Raw genomic sequence first — 15,230 nt, 5'->3', positions numbered from 1 at the left:
AGAGAGTGAGGGAGCAGGGGGAGGGAGGGAGAGAGTGAGGGAGTAGGGGGAGGGAGTGAGAGTGAGGGAGCAGGGGAAGGGAGTGAGAGAGTGAGGGAGCAGGGGGAGGGAGGGAGAGAGTGAGGGAGTAGGGGGAGGGAGGGAGAGAGTGAGGGAGCAGGGGAAGGGAGTGAGAGAGTGAGGGAGCAGGGGGAGGGAGTGAGAGAGTGAGGGAGCAGGGGGAGGGAGGGAGAGAGTGAGGGAGCAGGGGGAGGGAGGGAGAGAGTGAGGGAGCAGGGGGAGGGAGGGAGAGAGTGAGGGAGCAGGGGGAGGGAGGGAGAGAGTGAGGGAGCAGGGGGAGGGAGTGACAGAGTGAGGGAGCAGGGGAAGGGAGTGAGAGAGTGAGGGAGCAGGGGAAGGGAGTGAGAGAGTGAGGGAGCAGGGGAAGGGAGTGAGAGAGTGAGGGAGCAGGGGAAGGGAGTGAGAGAGTGAGGGAGTAGGGGGAGGGAGTGAGAGAGTGAGGGAGTAGGGGGAGGGAGTGAGAGAGTGAGGGAGCAGGGGGAGGGAGTGAGAGAGTGAGGGAGTAGGGGGAGGGAGTGAGAGAGTGAGGGAGCAGGGGGAGGGAGTGAGAGAGAAAGTAGAGTGAGGGAATGGTGGGAGAGAGTGAGTAAGGGAGCAGAAGGAGGTGCTGGGATAATGGATGATAAAAATACAAACAACTGCAAAATGCACTGCCAGAGTTTTGACCTAGTACAAAATCAGTGGAAAGCCATTAATAGTTCTTTCAGTTCAACAAAAACGACAACAAAAAAGACAATCCATAGCAGTTGTCTGAAACAGTCACATATAATATGGTTTGACTGAACAACAAACGTGTCCCAAAACCAAGCGGGAACAGCTCGCTGTTTGTGGCTGTGTGGGAAGTTGACATTAGAGCTTGAGTTTTTATTGCCAACAATGGCAGTGTAGCTAAGCTTCTTCCATGAGGTCACTGAATAGGAAACTCCGTCTGACAACCATAACTACCACCTTTCTTTCCAGCTTCCAACCCTTTGTTATGCACAGCAGGTAGTGTATAGTCTGGGCTAGCACGTCCACTAGCAGGTAGTGTATAGTGTGGGCTAGCACGTCCACTAGCAGGTAGTGTATAGTCTGGGCTAGCACGTCCACTAGCAGGTAGTGTATAGTCTGGGCTAGCACGTCCACTAGCAGGTAGTGTAAAGTGTGGGCTAGCACGTCCACTAGCAGGTAGTGTATAGTCTGGGCTTACACTTCCACTAGCAGGTAGTGTATAGTGTGGGCTAGCACGTCCACTAGCAGGTAGTGTAAAGTGTGGGCTAGCACGTCCACTAGCAGGTAGTGTATAGTCTGGGCTAGCACGTCCACTAGCAGGTAGTGTATAGTCTGGGCTAGCACGTCCACTAGCAGGTAGTGTAAAGTGTGGGCTAGCACGTCCACTAGCAGGTAGTGTATAGTCTGGGCTTACACTTCCACTAGCAGGTAGTGTAAAGTGTGGGCTAGCACGTCCACTAGCAGGTAGTGTATAGTGTGGGCTAGCACGTCCACTAGCAGGTAGTGTAAAGTGTGGGCTAGCACGTCCACTAGCAGGTAGTGTATAGTCTGGGCTAGCACGTCCACTAGCAGGTAGTGTATAGTGTGGGCTAGCACGTCCACTAGCAGGTAGTGTATAGTCTGGGCTAGCACGTCCACTAGCAGGTAGTGTAAAGTGTGGGCTAGCACGTCCACTAGCAGGTAGTGTAAAGTGTGGGCTAGCACGTCCACTAGCAGGTAGTGTAAAGTGTGGGCTTACACTTCCACTAGCAGGTAGTGTGTACTGTGGGCTAGTACTTCCACTAGCAGGTAGTGTGTACTGTGGGCTAGCACGTCCACTAGCAGGTAGTGTATAGTGTGGGCTAGCACGTCCACTAGCAGGTAGTGTAAAGTGTGGGCTTACACTTCCACTAGCAGGTAGTGTAAAGTGTGGGCTTACACTTCCACTAGCAGGTAGTGTAAAGTGTGGGCTTACACTTCCACTAGCAGGTAGTGTGTACTGTGGGCTTACACTTCCACTAGCAGGTAGTGTACACTATGGGCTAGCACGTCCACTAGCAGGTAGTGTACACTATGGGCTAGCACGTCCACTAGCAGGTAGTGTACACTATGGGCTAGCACAGCAGTTAGCAGCGTGGGAAAAAGAACAAAATGCTAAAAAGCTGCTAAGGTAGGACTTTTACAATGTCACCAGTTCTGGATCAACAGACAGTTGTTTAAAAACTCTATATAGATGGCTGAGCTCTGTACCTTCATAGCAACGACTGCGGATGCCTTTTATAGCTCTTCTTCAATCCCCACCCGCCCCAAAATCCCTGACATTACATATGACATCAAACAGTGGCTGTCTAGGCCAACCAAAACTTCATAACCCTCTTTGAATACAATCCCAGCTCTTAGCATGTGCTCCCAGTGTCATACACAGTTTGCTAGTTTCTTCCAGAGAATGATTCTTGAACTTACTCCAGGAAGCTGGTGATGTAGTCCTTGCTGCAGGTGGACCAGGAGAAGGGGTTGGTGTTGGCGGTGATGTGCGCTGCCATCAGTTTGGCTGTCTCGTGGCCCTTCGTGCCGCACGTGTTCCCGATGCCATCATGGTTCATTCCAAAGCTGTCAGGAACGCAACGTGGAAAGGGCGGGGTCAAAAGTCTGGCCCACTCACCAATCAGAGCTCTCATCAATATGCTGCCACCCCACTCTCACCCATCCTCCTTTCCCTTCTAAGTGACGACAAGCTCGGACAACTCCGTATGGCTGCAGGATGTCAAAGCGGTGGTGCGAATCCGTCTCCCTTGGCTAGGTTGTAAAGAAAGAGCTTTTCTGCCTCTGAAACAGATGTATGCCTAGGCTGCTGGGGCCAAAGGTCAGGAGCTGTCTGGAGCTCTTAAAGAACGAGAAAGTCCTAATCACCACTCTGATGCCTGCTTGTCAATCAATAATTGCATGTTTGGACAGAGCTCAGTCAGGGCTCCCAAGACCCTGTGAGGGGACCAGAGGTGGAATGGCCATGACCTGCCGGGACCTGCTACACGCCACGGCCTGGCACGGGGGTTTTTACACTCCCCCTCCTCTACCTGCTCATGGGAGCTTCTACGCCCCGCTCTCTCTGCTCAGGAGAGCGTCTACGCCCCTTCTACCTACTCTACACCACCCTCTGCCTGCTCATGGTTGCTGCTCAAGCATTCAGCCACATTAGAATACTGCAAAGTCACAATTTTATTGAAGCTTTTTCTTCTTCTTACATATCTTCTGTCTGAATACCCTATAACAAAAAATATAAGATTACCTTACCCAAGAAATCTTAAATTTTTCGCTTTTTCTTTTTCCCCTTAACCGGGGTCTGTCCAAAAGCACAAATCAGGTCTAATGCATATAGCAAACCAAACCACATTACACAAGTCTTCTTTGTTTTTCTAAAGCTCACACGTTTATGACGTTTTACTCTTCTCTGGATCTAAATCGGCTCAGGAGAAGCCTTCATTTTAGGCCCTTTCTTCCCCTCAACAAAGCTGGGACTATTTTTACAACTGCCCCCCACCCCCACCCCAGAGGAGCAGACCGAAGAGCAGCTTGCCATGTCTGAGGTTGGCCCGAGGCCCACACAGACTGACACATCGCTGGCATTTTCTCCAAGCACACAGCAGGAGACCAACTAAGGGCCAGCTTTGGTTTGTTTGTTTGTTTCTTACAGAGCACCATTTGCATATGTCGAAATATGCACTCACAGTCACACAGCTAAACTCAGGCCCTGAGGAACAAATGATGATATATTTAGCATCTACTAGCTCTCAAGGGATAAGAGAATCTGGAGAATTGTGTGACCACCATGAAACATATTTTAGGGAAAGACCCGCGGGTGGTGGAGGCATCCTGAGAGGACTAACGAGGGGTTTGTGTGCCTCATGGGCTCAAACACAACCTTGACCAAATCATGAACAACATTCACCACCAACACAAAGGACTGCGAAGACTCTGAAGACTGCTGAGTACTCATGAGGAGGCAGTGCAGATGTAAAAATCAAATTGAAAAACTGTGCAACGTTATATTCAGTCAAATTTTTAAAAAGACTTTCATTTGAGGGGTTCAGTGAGCCCTGTAAATACTCCAAAGTGACTGATATGATTCCCAGCGATGAAAGTGTGTGAGCGTGTGTGAATGCAAGTGTGTCTGTGTCAGAGGGGACACCTTCACTCATATGCATGCATGTGCATATTTGTGTGTTTGTGTGTGTGTGTGTCAACGGGAACACCTTCACTCACTTGTGCCCGATCTCGTGTGCGATGGTGAAAGCAGAACCCAGGCCTATATCTTCATTAATGCTGCAACTCCGTTCTGGTTCACACATTCCAGCTACTGACGCTAAGCCTGGCCACACACAAGCACACACATGCCCACACATGCACGCACATACACAAACCCAGATCAACAAACGTGGGGTCAGGTCAAGGTGTGGCACTCCATTAGGATAAAGGGCAGGTTTGTCGCCTGATTTGGGCAACGGGCAGGTGGACAGGTCAGAGGGCATTACCACTCCAGCAGCTGCCCATGGGCAGCCGTGTTGGTGGCTAGACGATGCCTTCTATGCAAATGAGGTTGAAGCTGGAAAATATCTAAACAAGGGGTCAGATTTACACACACACACACACACACACACACACACACACACACACACACACACACACACACACACACACACACACACATACGTGCGCGCACACACACAAGCGCACACAATCTACTTCTGGTAACAAGGGACCACCTAGAACTGCAAGCCAGAGATAACATTGCCACCCCCAGATACTTTAACCATTTCAAAACTGACAATGCAGAGATACAAACCTTTTTAACTTGTATTTTTGTGTTTTACAAATCGACTTTATGGAATTAGACAAGGCAGGTGAAAGAGTAATGACAGAGATGTACTGACAGTACATTCGTCCGAGCAAATCGTGAATCAGCAACTTTGAACAGAGGTCTTTTTCAGAAACCTTGTGTTTTGCTCTTCTGTTCTTTTCATGAACAAAACCCATTTTTTAGTGTTGGTGGAATGAAGGAAACAGTAAATCTTCCTTCTGGTTTTATTTCCTTCTCATAGTATACGGCTCAAACAAGACCACACTGGCATGCAGAGCCCAATATATGTGTGTGTGTGGTGTGTGTGTGTGTGTGTGCATGTGTGTGCGTATGTATGCATATGGGACAGAAGACGAGATAGAGTGTGCATGCATGTTTGAGAGTGAGAGAGAGAATAGAAAGTGTGTGTGTGTGTGTGTGTGTGTGTGTGTGTGTGTGTGTGTGTGTGTGTGTATCTGTGTGTATGTGTATATGTGTACATGTTTGTGCTAGAGTTAGATGGCACTCTGATTAGTTTTATGTGGAGAGACTGAAGCTCTGCACTTGGCTCACTAAGGATCTTCTCATCCCACAGCCTTGAAGTGTGTCCGTGTGTGTGTGTGTGTGTGTGTGTGTGTGTGTGGTGGGGGTTGGGAGCTCCTCCAAAGTCCAGGTGTGTCAGACGTCTCCTCCTCTCCACTCCTTTTCTTGTCATTCTGGGAATGGAGAGCATTTCTCCCCAGATTACATCTACAGGTGTGTGGGAAGTGGAAATGCCGCTCATAGGCTAGTTGAGGGGGCCGTGCTGAACCATGGACTAAGCCTTGAAGGTAGATCAAATACATGCTTGCTGGCTTATTCTGCTACCTAGAGGCCCCCTAATCCCTTTGTGAGAGTTCTTTTATGTGAGTCCTTTTAATTTAGCAGTGAGCTCAACGCCAGGACCTGAAAAGGTCACAGAGTGACCGGGAGTGAAAAGGCCACCAGAGATATTGGGCATGAACTAGAGATGGTGGAGATGAGAGGGCTGTGTGTGGTGTGTGTGTAGGTGTGTGTGTGTGTGTGTGTGGTGTATGTGAGAGTGTGTGTGGTATGTGTGAGGGTGTGTGGTGTGTGTGAGGGTGTGTGGTGTGTGCACGTGTGCGCGTTTTTGTGTATGGTGTGTGTGGTGTGTGTGAGGGTGTGTGGAGTGTGTGGTTTGTGTGAGGGTGTTTGGTGTGTGCACGTGTGCGCGTGTGGTGTGTGCGCGTGTTTTTGTGTATGGTGTGTGTTTGTGTATGGTGTGTGTGGTGTGGGTGGGTTGGGTGGGTAGGTGTGTACGTGGGTGTTGGCGGGGGGTGGTATTAGCGATATTGTTCAGCACAAACCAGCTCCAACAGGGAACCTCTCCCCAATCTATCCTCTTTCCTTTCAGTGGGCTGGACAATAGCAAACCCACAAATCAAAGAGGACTGAACCTCAGCTAGAGGCAGGAGGGGGAAACCAGAGACGAAGCAAAGAAGTGTCCGGATACCCACAGGAGCTGACTGCATTTCTGGCTGACTTGAAAGAGCTGTTGTCGGGGCTCGTTTCTCTAAGCGGAGGGTGGTAGGGGTATTATTTCCCCTCTGCCATTACCCTGCAACCCCCAGAGGGTAACACCGTTGACCCTGGATGGTGATCCCTTTAGGTGGAGTGGTGGAGGGGGTGCAGGAGGTGCAAGGGAGGGCCTGGGAACAGTGGGAGGGGCTGGTGGGAGGGGGGAATGTTGTGGTGAGGAAGCCAAGCAGATGCCAAGGCAATTAAGGAGACTGGGGGAATGTGACGAATGCGGTCAATCTGTCAAACCACCCCTGAAGTCACCATATTACTCCTAAGATATACAGTTGTGCCTGAAGGGGCCTAGAAGAGATAAGATGGGGCTTTGACGCTCCTTGCAGGCCATTTTCGTGAGAAGAAAAGGCTCCGTATCTCCTGCCCTCTCGCCCCGCCTCTCTGTCTCCCTCCAGCTCACCTTGGCTTCCTCCTGCATAAATTCAGCCTCCTCCTATATGTGTCTGACTTTGTTTTATTTTCTATTTTATTTTCCCTTGTCGCCTCTCTCTCCCCCTCAGGAGGGGTAAACACCTCTGTCTGGAAGTGGAAGGCAGGGCCAATGTTTGGAGGAGAACCAGACCGAGTGTGTAGAGCAAGAAAGCTGGGCTGCCGCATTTGGGCTTGCCGTCTAAGCCCAGCCAGGGCAGCAGACCCACAGCAGACCCCAGACAGACCCACAGCAGACCCACAGCAGAGTGCCAGCAGACCCCCGACAAACCCGCAGCAGACCCCCGACAGACCCTCAACAGACCCCCAGCAGAGAGCCAGCAGACCCCCGACAGACCCACTGCAGACCCCCAAAAGATCCAGAGCAGACCCACAGCAGACCCACTGCAGGTCCCAGACCCCTTCCTCATTCACCCCTAAAACGGTGTCAAGTGTACAGCATGCACAATACAGCCTTCTTTCAGTAAAAGTGTCAGAAATATTGGTCAGGAGAACACAACAGGAGCAAAGTCTTAGAGAAATAAGTACAGATTCCAGCCACTCACCAAGAGTACCGCAGGGCTTGTTTTTGTAGGTGCAGATGTCGTACCTGGAAAGAAAGCACAGGTTCCATTAGGATAACAATCGATGGTGTACTTTTTAATCCCATGCCTGCAGTGGAAATTCATCTTTAGCGGAAGGTTATGCATGGTTTCACCACATTTTAATAACTGCCACAAATGCACAATCTATAAAATTCAATATTATAAATTGAAAATAAAATCAACAAGATAATTTATAACAAGACTACTTTCCCATCTCAGTACTTATACTAATGATTTACAAGACCATAAGTCAGACTGTTGATCCCCTTTAGATCACTGCAACTGCATTCAAGTGTCCTACAGTATATACATGTCAAATCAGAATGCGGAACGCAGCAATTAAATATCAAATCTATGTCTGCTGACAGATTATACACAAAATAGAATTCCTGCGTTACAACCCACGAAGACCACAAAATACGTCCAAACACTAGTCCTTTATATTCCCTCTCAGCAACCACTATAATGTACTGCTGTTTGGACTACACGCTTGAAGCCACGTTTTTATTTTGTTATACAAATCTGTCTGCTTTCCCTGACTGGACTTGTCGTCAGATTAGCCAGTGTTTTTGACGGCAGGACTGTATGAAAGAATGCCAAATATTTTCTCATTCCCCAAATGGGGCATTTAACACCTCCAACGAGCAGCTCAGTCTGTAGCTGTTGCTGAGGCCAAAGGCAGACCGCCAGATTGTTTGACATTGTCTGCAACACAGAGCAAAGACACAGAGACCGATCTGGAATGCAAAAACACAGGGACGTATCTGGAATAGCAAGACACAACGACTGATCTGGAACTCAAAGACACAGAGACCGATCTGGAATTCAAAAACACAGGGACTTATCTGGAATAGCAAGACACAACGACTGATCTGGAACTCAAAGACACAGAGACCGATCTGGAATAGCAAGACACAACGACTGATCTGGAACTCAAAGACACAGAGACCGATCTGGAATGCAAAGACACAGGGATTGATCTGGAATGCAAAGACACAGGGATTGATCTGGAATGCAAAGACACAGGGATTGATCTGGAATGTATTGAAGCACTTTATCTTTCATATCAAGGACTTGGCAGTACAGAATTCACAATACATTGTTTGTTCATTTTTACATTACAAAAGATGTTGGGCTTCACAACACAGTGTTAATTTTTACAATACTGGCCTTTGCAATATTGATATGGTAGAAGGCTGCAATATGCAAATGAGAACAGATCCCATCCTTTTGTTATGTAAGCCTCCTGACCAATTTCAGATGTTTCATATAAAGGCTTTGTGTGTATGTTGATGAATCATGACATTCATATGTCAAACAAATCTAGACATTTTGTTCAAAATAATACAGGTCTATCTATATCCCGACACATGAACTGATCAGCCATGCATTTAAATGTATGGCAAGGCATATCACAACTGCAATATGTAGCAACGTAATATTTTGTCCATAGTGTGCAAATAGGTGTTGCGTCCTGCCTTCAAGACTGATCTAAACATCAGAAGCCTATTTGTTTATTTAGGTGGCTTTGGAGAGACCACGGAAAGAGTAAAATTATGCTTGAATATTACAGCCAAAAAAGTACATATGAACCCAAATCCTACTGTTGCTTCCCTTGGAGCAATGACATCAATCTTAAAACACAGCCAACTCATATATAAATCTCAGACTGCGCATCACAGGAGGTTATGGTTATATGCTTGATGTTATAAATTAATGAAACTGTGTGACTAGATCAACATGTGGAGTGTAGGTCATATACTCCAGGACTCTAATTGACCGACTCTTTCAATGTAACACTATGACTGAAATACGGTTCATTATCAAATATACAACATTACTGATCCGTACTGTCTCAGCACAGTCAAGAAAATGCTTCAAATAATCCGATAGGCCTACAACATAGCCAAGAATCCAAACCCAAATATCAAGTCTTGCATAGGTTGTGTAGGCACTGCTACCCAAATATCAGGCCCTGCTACGCTGATGATACTCAGCTATATGTCTCAGTCAAACCAGAGGACATTTATCAGCTAACTACTATTGAGGAATGCATAAAGGACATCAGATACTGGATGTTGAGAAACTTTCTCTCACTTAATCCTGACAAAACAGAAGTACTTCTATCATTAACAGTTACAGATCTTGGAGTGATTATGGATCACAGTCTCTCATTTGAAGCTCAGCCCTTTCTCCACCTCTGGAACATTGCAAAGATTTGGATCATATTCTCGTCACCATTTCCTATAAAGCTCCCACACTATGGAATAAATCTTTCTGTAAATGTTTGAGACTCAGACACAGTCTCAATATTTATGGCTAGGCTGAAAACCTATCTATACAGTCAGGCATTTTATGAACTACTTCCCATCATAGGTCAAGGTGCAGATCTGGGGGTCCATGAGCATTGAGAGTTCTGGTAAACTGGGATGTTATGATGATGTCACTTCACCTCTCTTTTGTCACTCAAGTTTGTTGACTGAGAGCGGCGGGGAGCCGATGTTCCAGGGTACCCTCGTGCCTGTGGTTCCTTCTGGCTCTTTCCTTTTAGCTCTGCTGCCAGAGTCCATCTTTGCACATTATAGTTCCCTAATTTAAACACCTTCATACCTGGACACGCCTAATAATCTAGTCTCTCTTTCTGCCGAGGAACACCTACCGCTGATGTCATGATGTTACTGAGCCTCAACCCGTCTCAGCTGCCATGGCTCCTCCCACCACCCCCTGACGCCCCCTGCTGTAGCCCACCACACCTCCACCCCAGACAACTACTCCTCTGTCGCCCTTTATGGACGTTCTCGTGTGGGATGGATTTCGGACACGCGCACACCATCAAGACCAGACTAGGAGTTCTAGAAAACCGGACTAGACATAAACATTCGTTCATTCGTTCATTCATTTATTTATTTATTTATCTCTCTCTCACTACTTATTTTGCTCCTTATTGTTTATAGTTGCCATTGTACTGTCAAATGTCGACCAGAGGAGGATGGCCCCCCCTTTGAGTCTTGGTTCCTCTCAAGGTTTCTTCCTCATGCTCTAGGGAGCTTTTCCTTGCCACTGTCGCCCTGGGCTTGCTCACTGGGGACTTGGACTCGGGCTTGTTTAAAGCTGCTTTGTGCGCTATATAAATAAATTTGAATTGACTTCACTAGTTTATTGCTGCATGTCTAAATAATGCAAACAGTTTAGTGATCATCTAATAAGAAAGAACTCAAGTCCTCTGCCTTGAAAACACATTTATTTTATACATTTATTTTAATGTTATTGAGCAATCCAGTGATATCTGAGCTCTTAAGGTATTAAAAAACCAAGGACACAGAAATTTAATTCGTTTCTCTGTGTCTTTTTCCCCCTTTCTTCTTTCTCTGTCTTGCGCTCTCATTTTCTCTCTCTTCATCTCCTTTCTTTCTATTTCCCACTGTTTCATTCTCTCCCTTCCTCCCTCTCTCTCTTCCCCCTTTTTCTCCATCTCCTTTCCTTCGCTCCCTCTCCTGTTCACGGGAGGCATTCAGAAGCCTGAGGTCCAGCCTCAGGGACAATTGGAGAGAGGTCAGCCTAGTTATTTTTGATTTTGGTCACTTTCATTTCCCTTACCTCTTGCTGTAGTTCTAAACTAAAAGCATGGCTTCCACCCCAGGCATTTTGCAGCCAGAAGGGTAATAAACGCACATGTGCTAATAAATTACCGCATGACCAGAAGAGTCCGAACCCAGCTGCATGGCAGGGCTCTGCCATCATTCAATGCAGTTAATTATGCACTGCAGTTAATGATACTTAAAGAGTCATACACATGCGTCATCCAAGCACAGGCGAGACTGTTGCTACAAAGGACTTTAGTAAATGCTGAACTAAACTGCTACATCTATAACTGTTACTGGCTACTGTTACTAGTTGTGGGATGTTAAAATGTAAAACATCACACATCTATGGCATACTCTCAAGCCAGGAGTCCTGGACAGTTTACATTTGTACATTTTTCCATCACACGTGAACTGGAAATGCGCCGAGACTCAGGACAGAGAAGGGGACGCACAGGTGGAAGTCCAAGACAAGACCTGGAATCTTCATGCCATCAAACTGCTCAGTTTGGCTTATTTTTTAAATTGTACCACTGGGCATAAAGCGAAAGGCTCTTTAAAAATGCTAAAATATCATTACCACCTCAAAGCATTTCAGGAATTCCTTGAAGTTCTAGGCATGCTTTTCAACACACAGACAGGCACAAATAATTACAATCAGTTACGACAGCTACTCGCGAGAGACCCTGTAACAACATACAGCATGCCAGAGCGTTCACTCAACAGAGCTGTCTTGACATGAGAGCCTTTTTTGACTTAGAAAGCTCACTTCCAAGGTATCATTAGTCATAACAGAAATACTCTCACATAAGCGCTTCCAGGCGAAGTGTTGCTAAAATAAACGCTTGCTAAAAATCACATGTGGAGCAGTGCATCTTCCTCTGTGAGGGTCCCACGATGGTCTTAGCAGACGCGGCGGTTAATCAGCAATTCCTGGGCCCTGCGTCAACACTTTACAAAAAAAGACACATATAGCATCACCAGACGGAGTCTTTCTCTAATTCATGAGCTTTTTCTTGGCCTAAGCCCCCCTGCCTTCTTACGTGAACCTTAGCTCATTTGCTCGAGTGCAGTTTCAAGCAAGCCGAGTGTAGCTCATCCAGAGCGAAACTGTTAATCCAAAGCATACATGTCAGCGAGGCTGTAAAAGTCAACAACAAAGAAAACATTGTGCATCGCGTATCCACACGAAAGCCATAAGTGGAACCTGGAGAATAATACTTCAAGAATTCACAAAGCACTGAGTAAGACAAGAGAGCATAACTTTAGTGATTCTTCATCTTAGTTCAGATGTAAGATGTGAACTCTCCTGCTAGGTCGAGGGATTATTGAAATGGTGAGCATTAAAGTCGCGCTCTGTTCAGAATTGGTCTACTCTGGTCCATTTTCAGAGGAGCGCTAGGGTTTGTTGGGCAGACTCCAAACTGCTTTGCCTGAAATTAGGAGCACAGCGGCCAGCTGTTTACAGCTACGCTTATTTTGGCAGGCTGTTCTGAAGAAATACGTTAAAGACAAAAATCTTCTGCAGACCTGCGTCAGACATGAAGAAGGCGTCTCCGGCTGCAGTGGTGTCTGGCTGCTTTGACTCTTTTGGTGAAACTTTTAGAAAGCCAAAATCTGTTCAGGAAAATGTAAACAAATTATGAAAGAGCCACCTATACATTATGCCATATTGTTGTACACCGTGGCACACCTAGGTCAATACTTTAATCCAACCAACAACGTCATACGTCAAGAGACAGAAGTTAATCATGACTTTAATGACTAGTCTCTGAGGTTAAACAACCACCTGATAAATATTTATGTTTGGGCTTCTGCAATGTTTGTTGTAAAGAACTGTATTCAAACATGTCTAGACATTACCTAGACTTTATTCATGTTTCCATGATAATGTTTGTGACAAATATTACAGGTAATGTATGGTGACCTCCCATAACATTGGAGTTAGTTTGCTTCCTTCTTAACAACCACACTGGCCATTATTACTGCATCAAGCTTCAGTCAAGGCAGAACAAGATCTTCTCAGTTCTTAAAGACCAATTACCCCCAGATGAGGCAAAGCCATTGACCCCTAGTTAAAGGAAGGACAAAAAGAATGTACTCAAAGGCACTTTGCAAGTTCAAAAAGAAAAATGTAAATCTCAGGGGAGAAAGTTTGCTCAAGTCAATAAAGAGGTTTTACTCCATATCAATAAAGACAGACAAGTTGAATGTTTATGATTAATTTCCTAAAATGATGTGGTCAAAACAGCTAAGTGCAAGGGTAAAACTATTTCCAGGTCATGACAGTATTTTGCAACAACACTGTTACATCCCATAAATTGTAGAATGATTTGCATGTCTGCAACAGATGCATGCTCAGCAGTTTAAAGACCTCCAAGTAAATCCTGCATGCTGTGTCCGGACACCTTCAGATAAATGACATCATACAGGTCAAACACTGGGTTTCTCTGCATGGAAGGTAATCTGATATTGTCAGCTTGATGAAGTAATGGTTAAACAATTGCTTAAGTGTTCCATAACAGTCACAGCTGGTCCATTACTGTTATCACTGTCCTTAATCCTGGGGAATGATACCCTTCAGTTTAGCTCAAAGTGAAGTAGAAAAGACATGCAATGTCACAGTTCATCAGTATAGCCTCAAACTTACCAAAGAGCTTGTTTAATTGAGACTGTGAAGGTGCACTTTTGGCTTAAAAACACTCCCCCCCACACACACACACACACCCAACACACACACAAAGTGTGTCCTGTGTAACACAAAGAAATGAAAATCATACAAGCTCTTAACTGAATGACAAGTGGCGGGTAGAACCAAAAAGCCGAAGTGGTATTTAATTCTACTTATCTACTTTAATTATCTATTTATCAGATTTTTCTCCCTGTTTAGTTGAACTCAATTCTTAATTCAGAGGTTGCATGATTCAGACTTCCTCAGCTAAGAACCAGTCAAATATACAGCAGAATCACACCATAACCAATGTCCCCAGACATGAAGGACCCATCATGTGATGAGCTATATCAATGTCCCCAGACGTGAAGGACTCGCCGTATGATGAGCTATACCAAAGTCCCCAGACATGAAGGACCCACCGTGTGATGAGCTATACAAATGTCCCCAGACGTGAAGGACCCAACGTGTGATCAGCTATAGCTATGTCTCCAGATGTGAAGGACCCGTCGTATGATGAGCTATACCAATGTTCCCAGATATGAAGGACGCACCATGTGATGAGCTATACTAATGTCCCCAGACGTGAAGGACTCGCCGTGTGATGAGCTATACTAATGTCCCCAGACATGAAGGACGCACCGTGTGATGAGCTATACTAATGTCCCCAGATATGAAGGACGCACCGTGTGATGAGCTATACTAATGTTCCCAGATATGAAGGACGCACCGTGTGATGAGCTATACTAATGTTCCCAGATATGAAGGACGCACCGTGTGATGAGCTATACTAATGTCCCCAGATATGAAGGACGCACCGTGTGATGAGCTATACTAATGTCCCCAGATATGAAGGACGCACCGTGTGATGAGCTATACTAATGTCCCCAGATATGAAGGACGCACCGTGTGATGAGCTATACTAATGTTCCCAGATATGAAGGACGCACCGTGTGATGAGCTATACTAATGTTCCCAGATATGAAGGACGCACCGTGTGATGAGCTATAATAATGTTCCCAGATATGAAAGACGCACCGTGTGATGAGCTATACTAATGTTCCCAGATATGAAGGACGCACCGTGTGATGAGCTATACTAATGTCCCCAGATATGAAGGACGCACCGTGTGATGAGCTATACTAATGTCCCCAGATATGAAGGACGCACCGTGTGATGAGCTATACTAATGTCCCCAGATATGAAGGACGCACCGTGTGATGAGCTATACTAATGTCCCCAGATATGAAGGACGCACCGTGTGATGAGAACGGCGTTGTCATGGTGAGCTATGCCATTTTCCGGGATGCTGTTTCCGTCATCCTGATGAGAGAGAAGGGATTTCTGCCACTTGCAGAAGCTGTCCAGAGACTTGTCTGCATGGTGGTTGATCTCCAGGTTGGGCTGCAACACAGAAGAACCCTCAATGATCCTGCCTTGTTAGACATCCAGGTATCTAACATATGGAACTGACATAAAATCATTCTCAAAAACAAAGGAAAAACAGT

General features: G+C 46.1%; 1 protein-coding gene across 1 annotated transcript in view; it reads right to left on the bottom strand.

The window, feature by feature from the left end:
* adamts6 (ADAM metallopeptidase with thrombospondin type 1 motif, 6) overlaps positions 1 to 15,230 on the bottom strand; it is a 59,732-nt gene that overhangs the window by 35,597 nt on the left and 8,905 nt on the right. The window contains exons 8-11 of the mRNA XM_027007625.3: positions 14,981 to 15,126; positions 7,432 to 7,475; positions 4,291 to 4,396; positions 2,494 to 2,640 (exon numbers count right to left, since the gene is read on the bottom strand). Coding sequence (XP_026863426.2) covers positions 2,494 to 2,640; positions 4,291 to 4,396; positions 7,432 to 7,475; positions 14,981 to 15,126 — 443 coding nt within the window. The remainder of the gene's footprint in view (positions 1 to 2,493; positions 2,641 to 4,290; positions 4,397 to 7,431; positions 7,476 to 14,980; positions 15,127 to 15,230) is intronic.

The sequence above is a fragment of the Electrophorus electricus genome, chromosome 19 (assembly GCF_041902795.1).
Source record: "Electrophorus electricus isolate QZ-2024a chromosome 19, ASM4190279v1, whole genome shotgun sequence".
Classification (NCBI taxonomy): domain Eukaryota; kingdom Metazoa; phylum Chordata; class Actinopteri; order Gymnotiformes; family Gymnotidae; genus Electrophorus; species Electrophorus electricus.
Note: the sequence above shows the minus strand (reverse complement) of the source record. Positions and strands in the feature narration are given on the sequence as shown.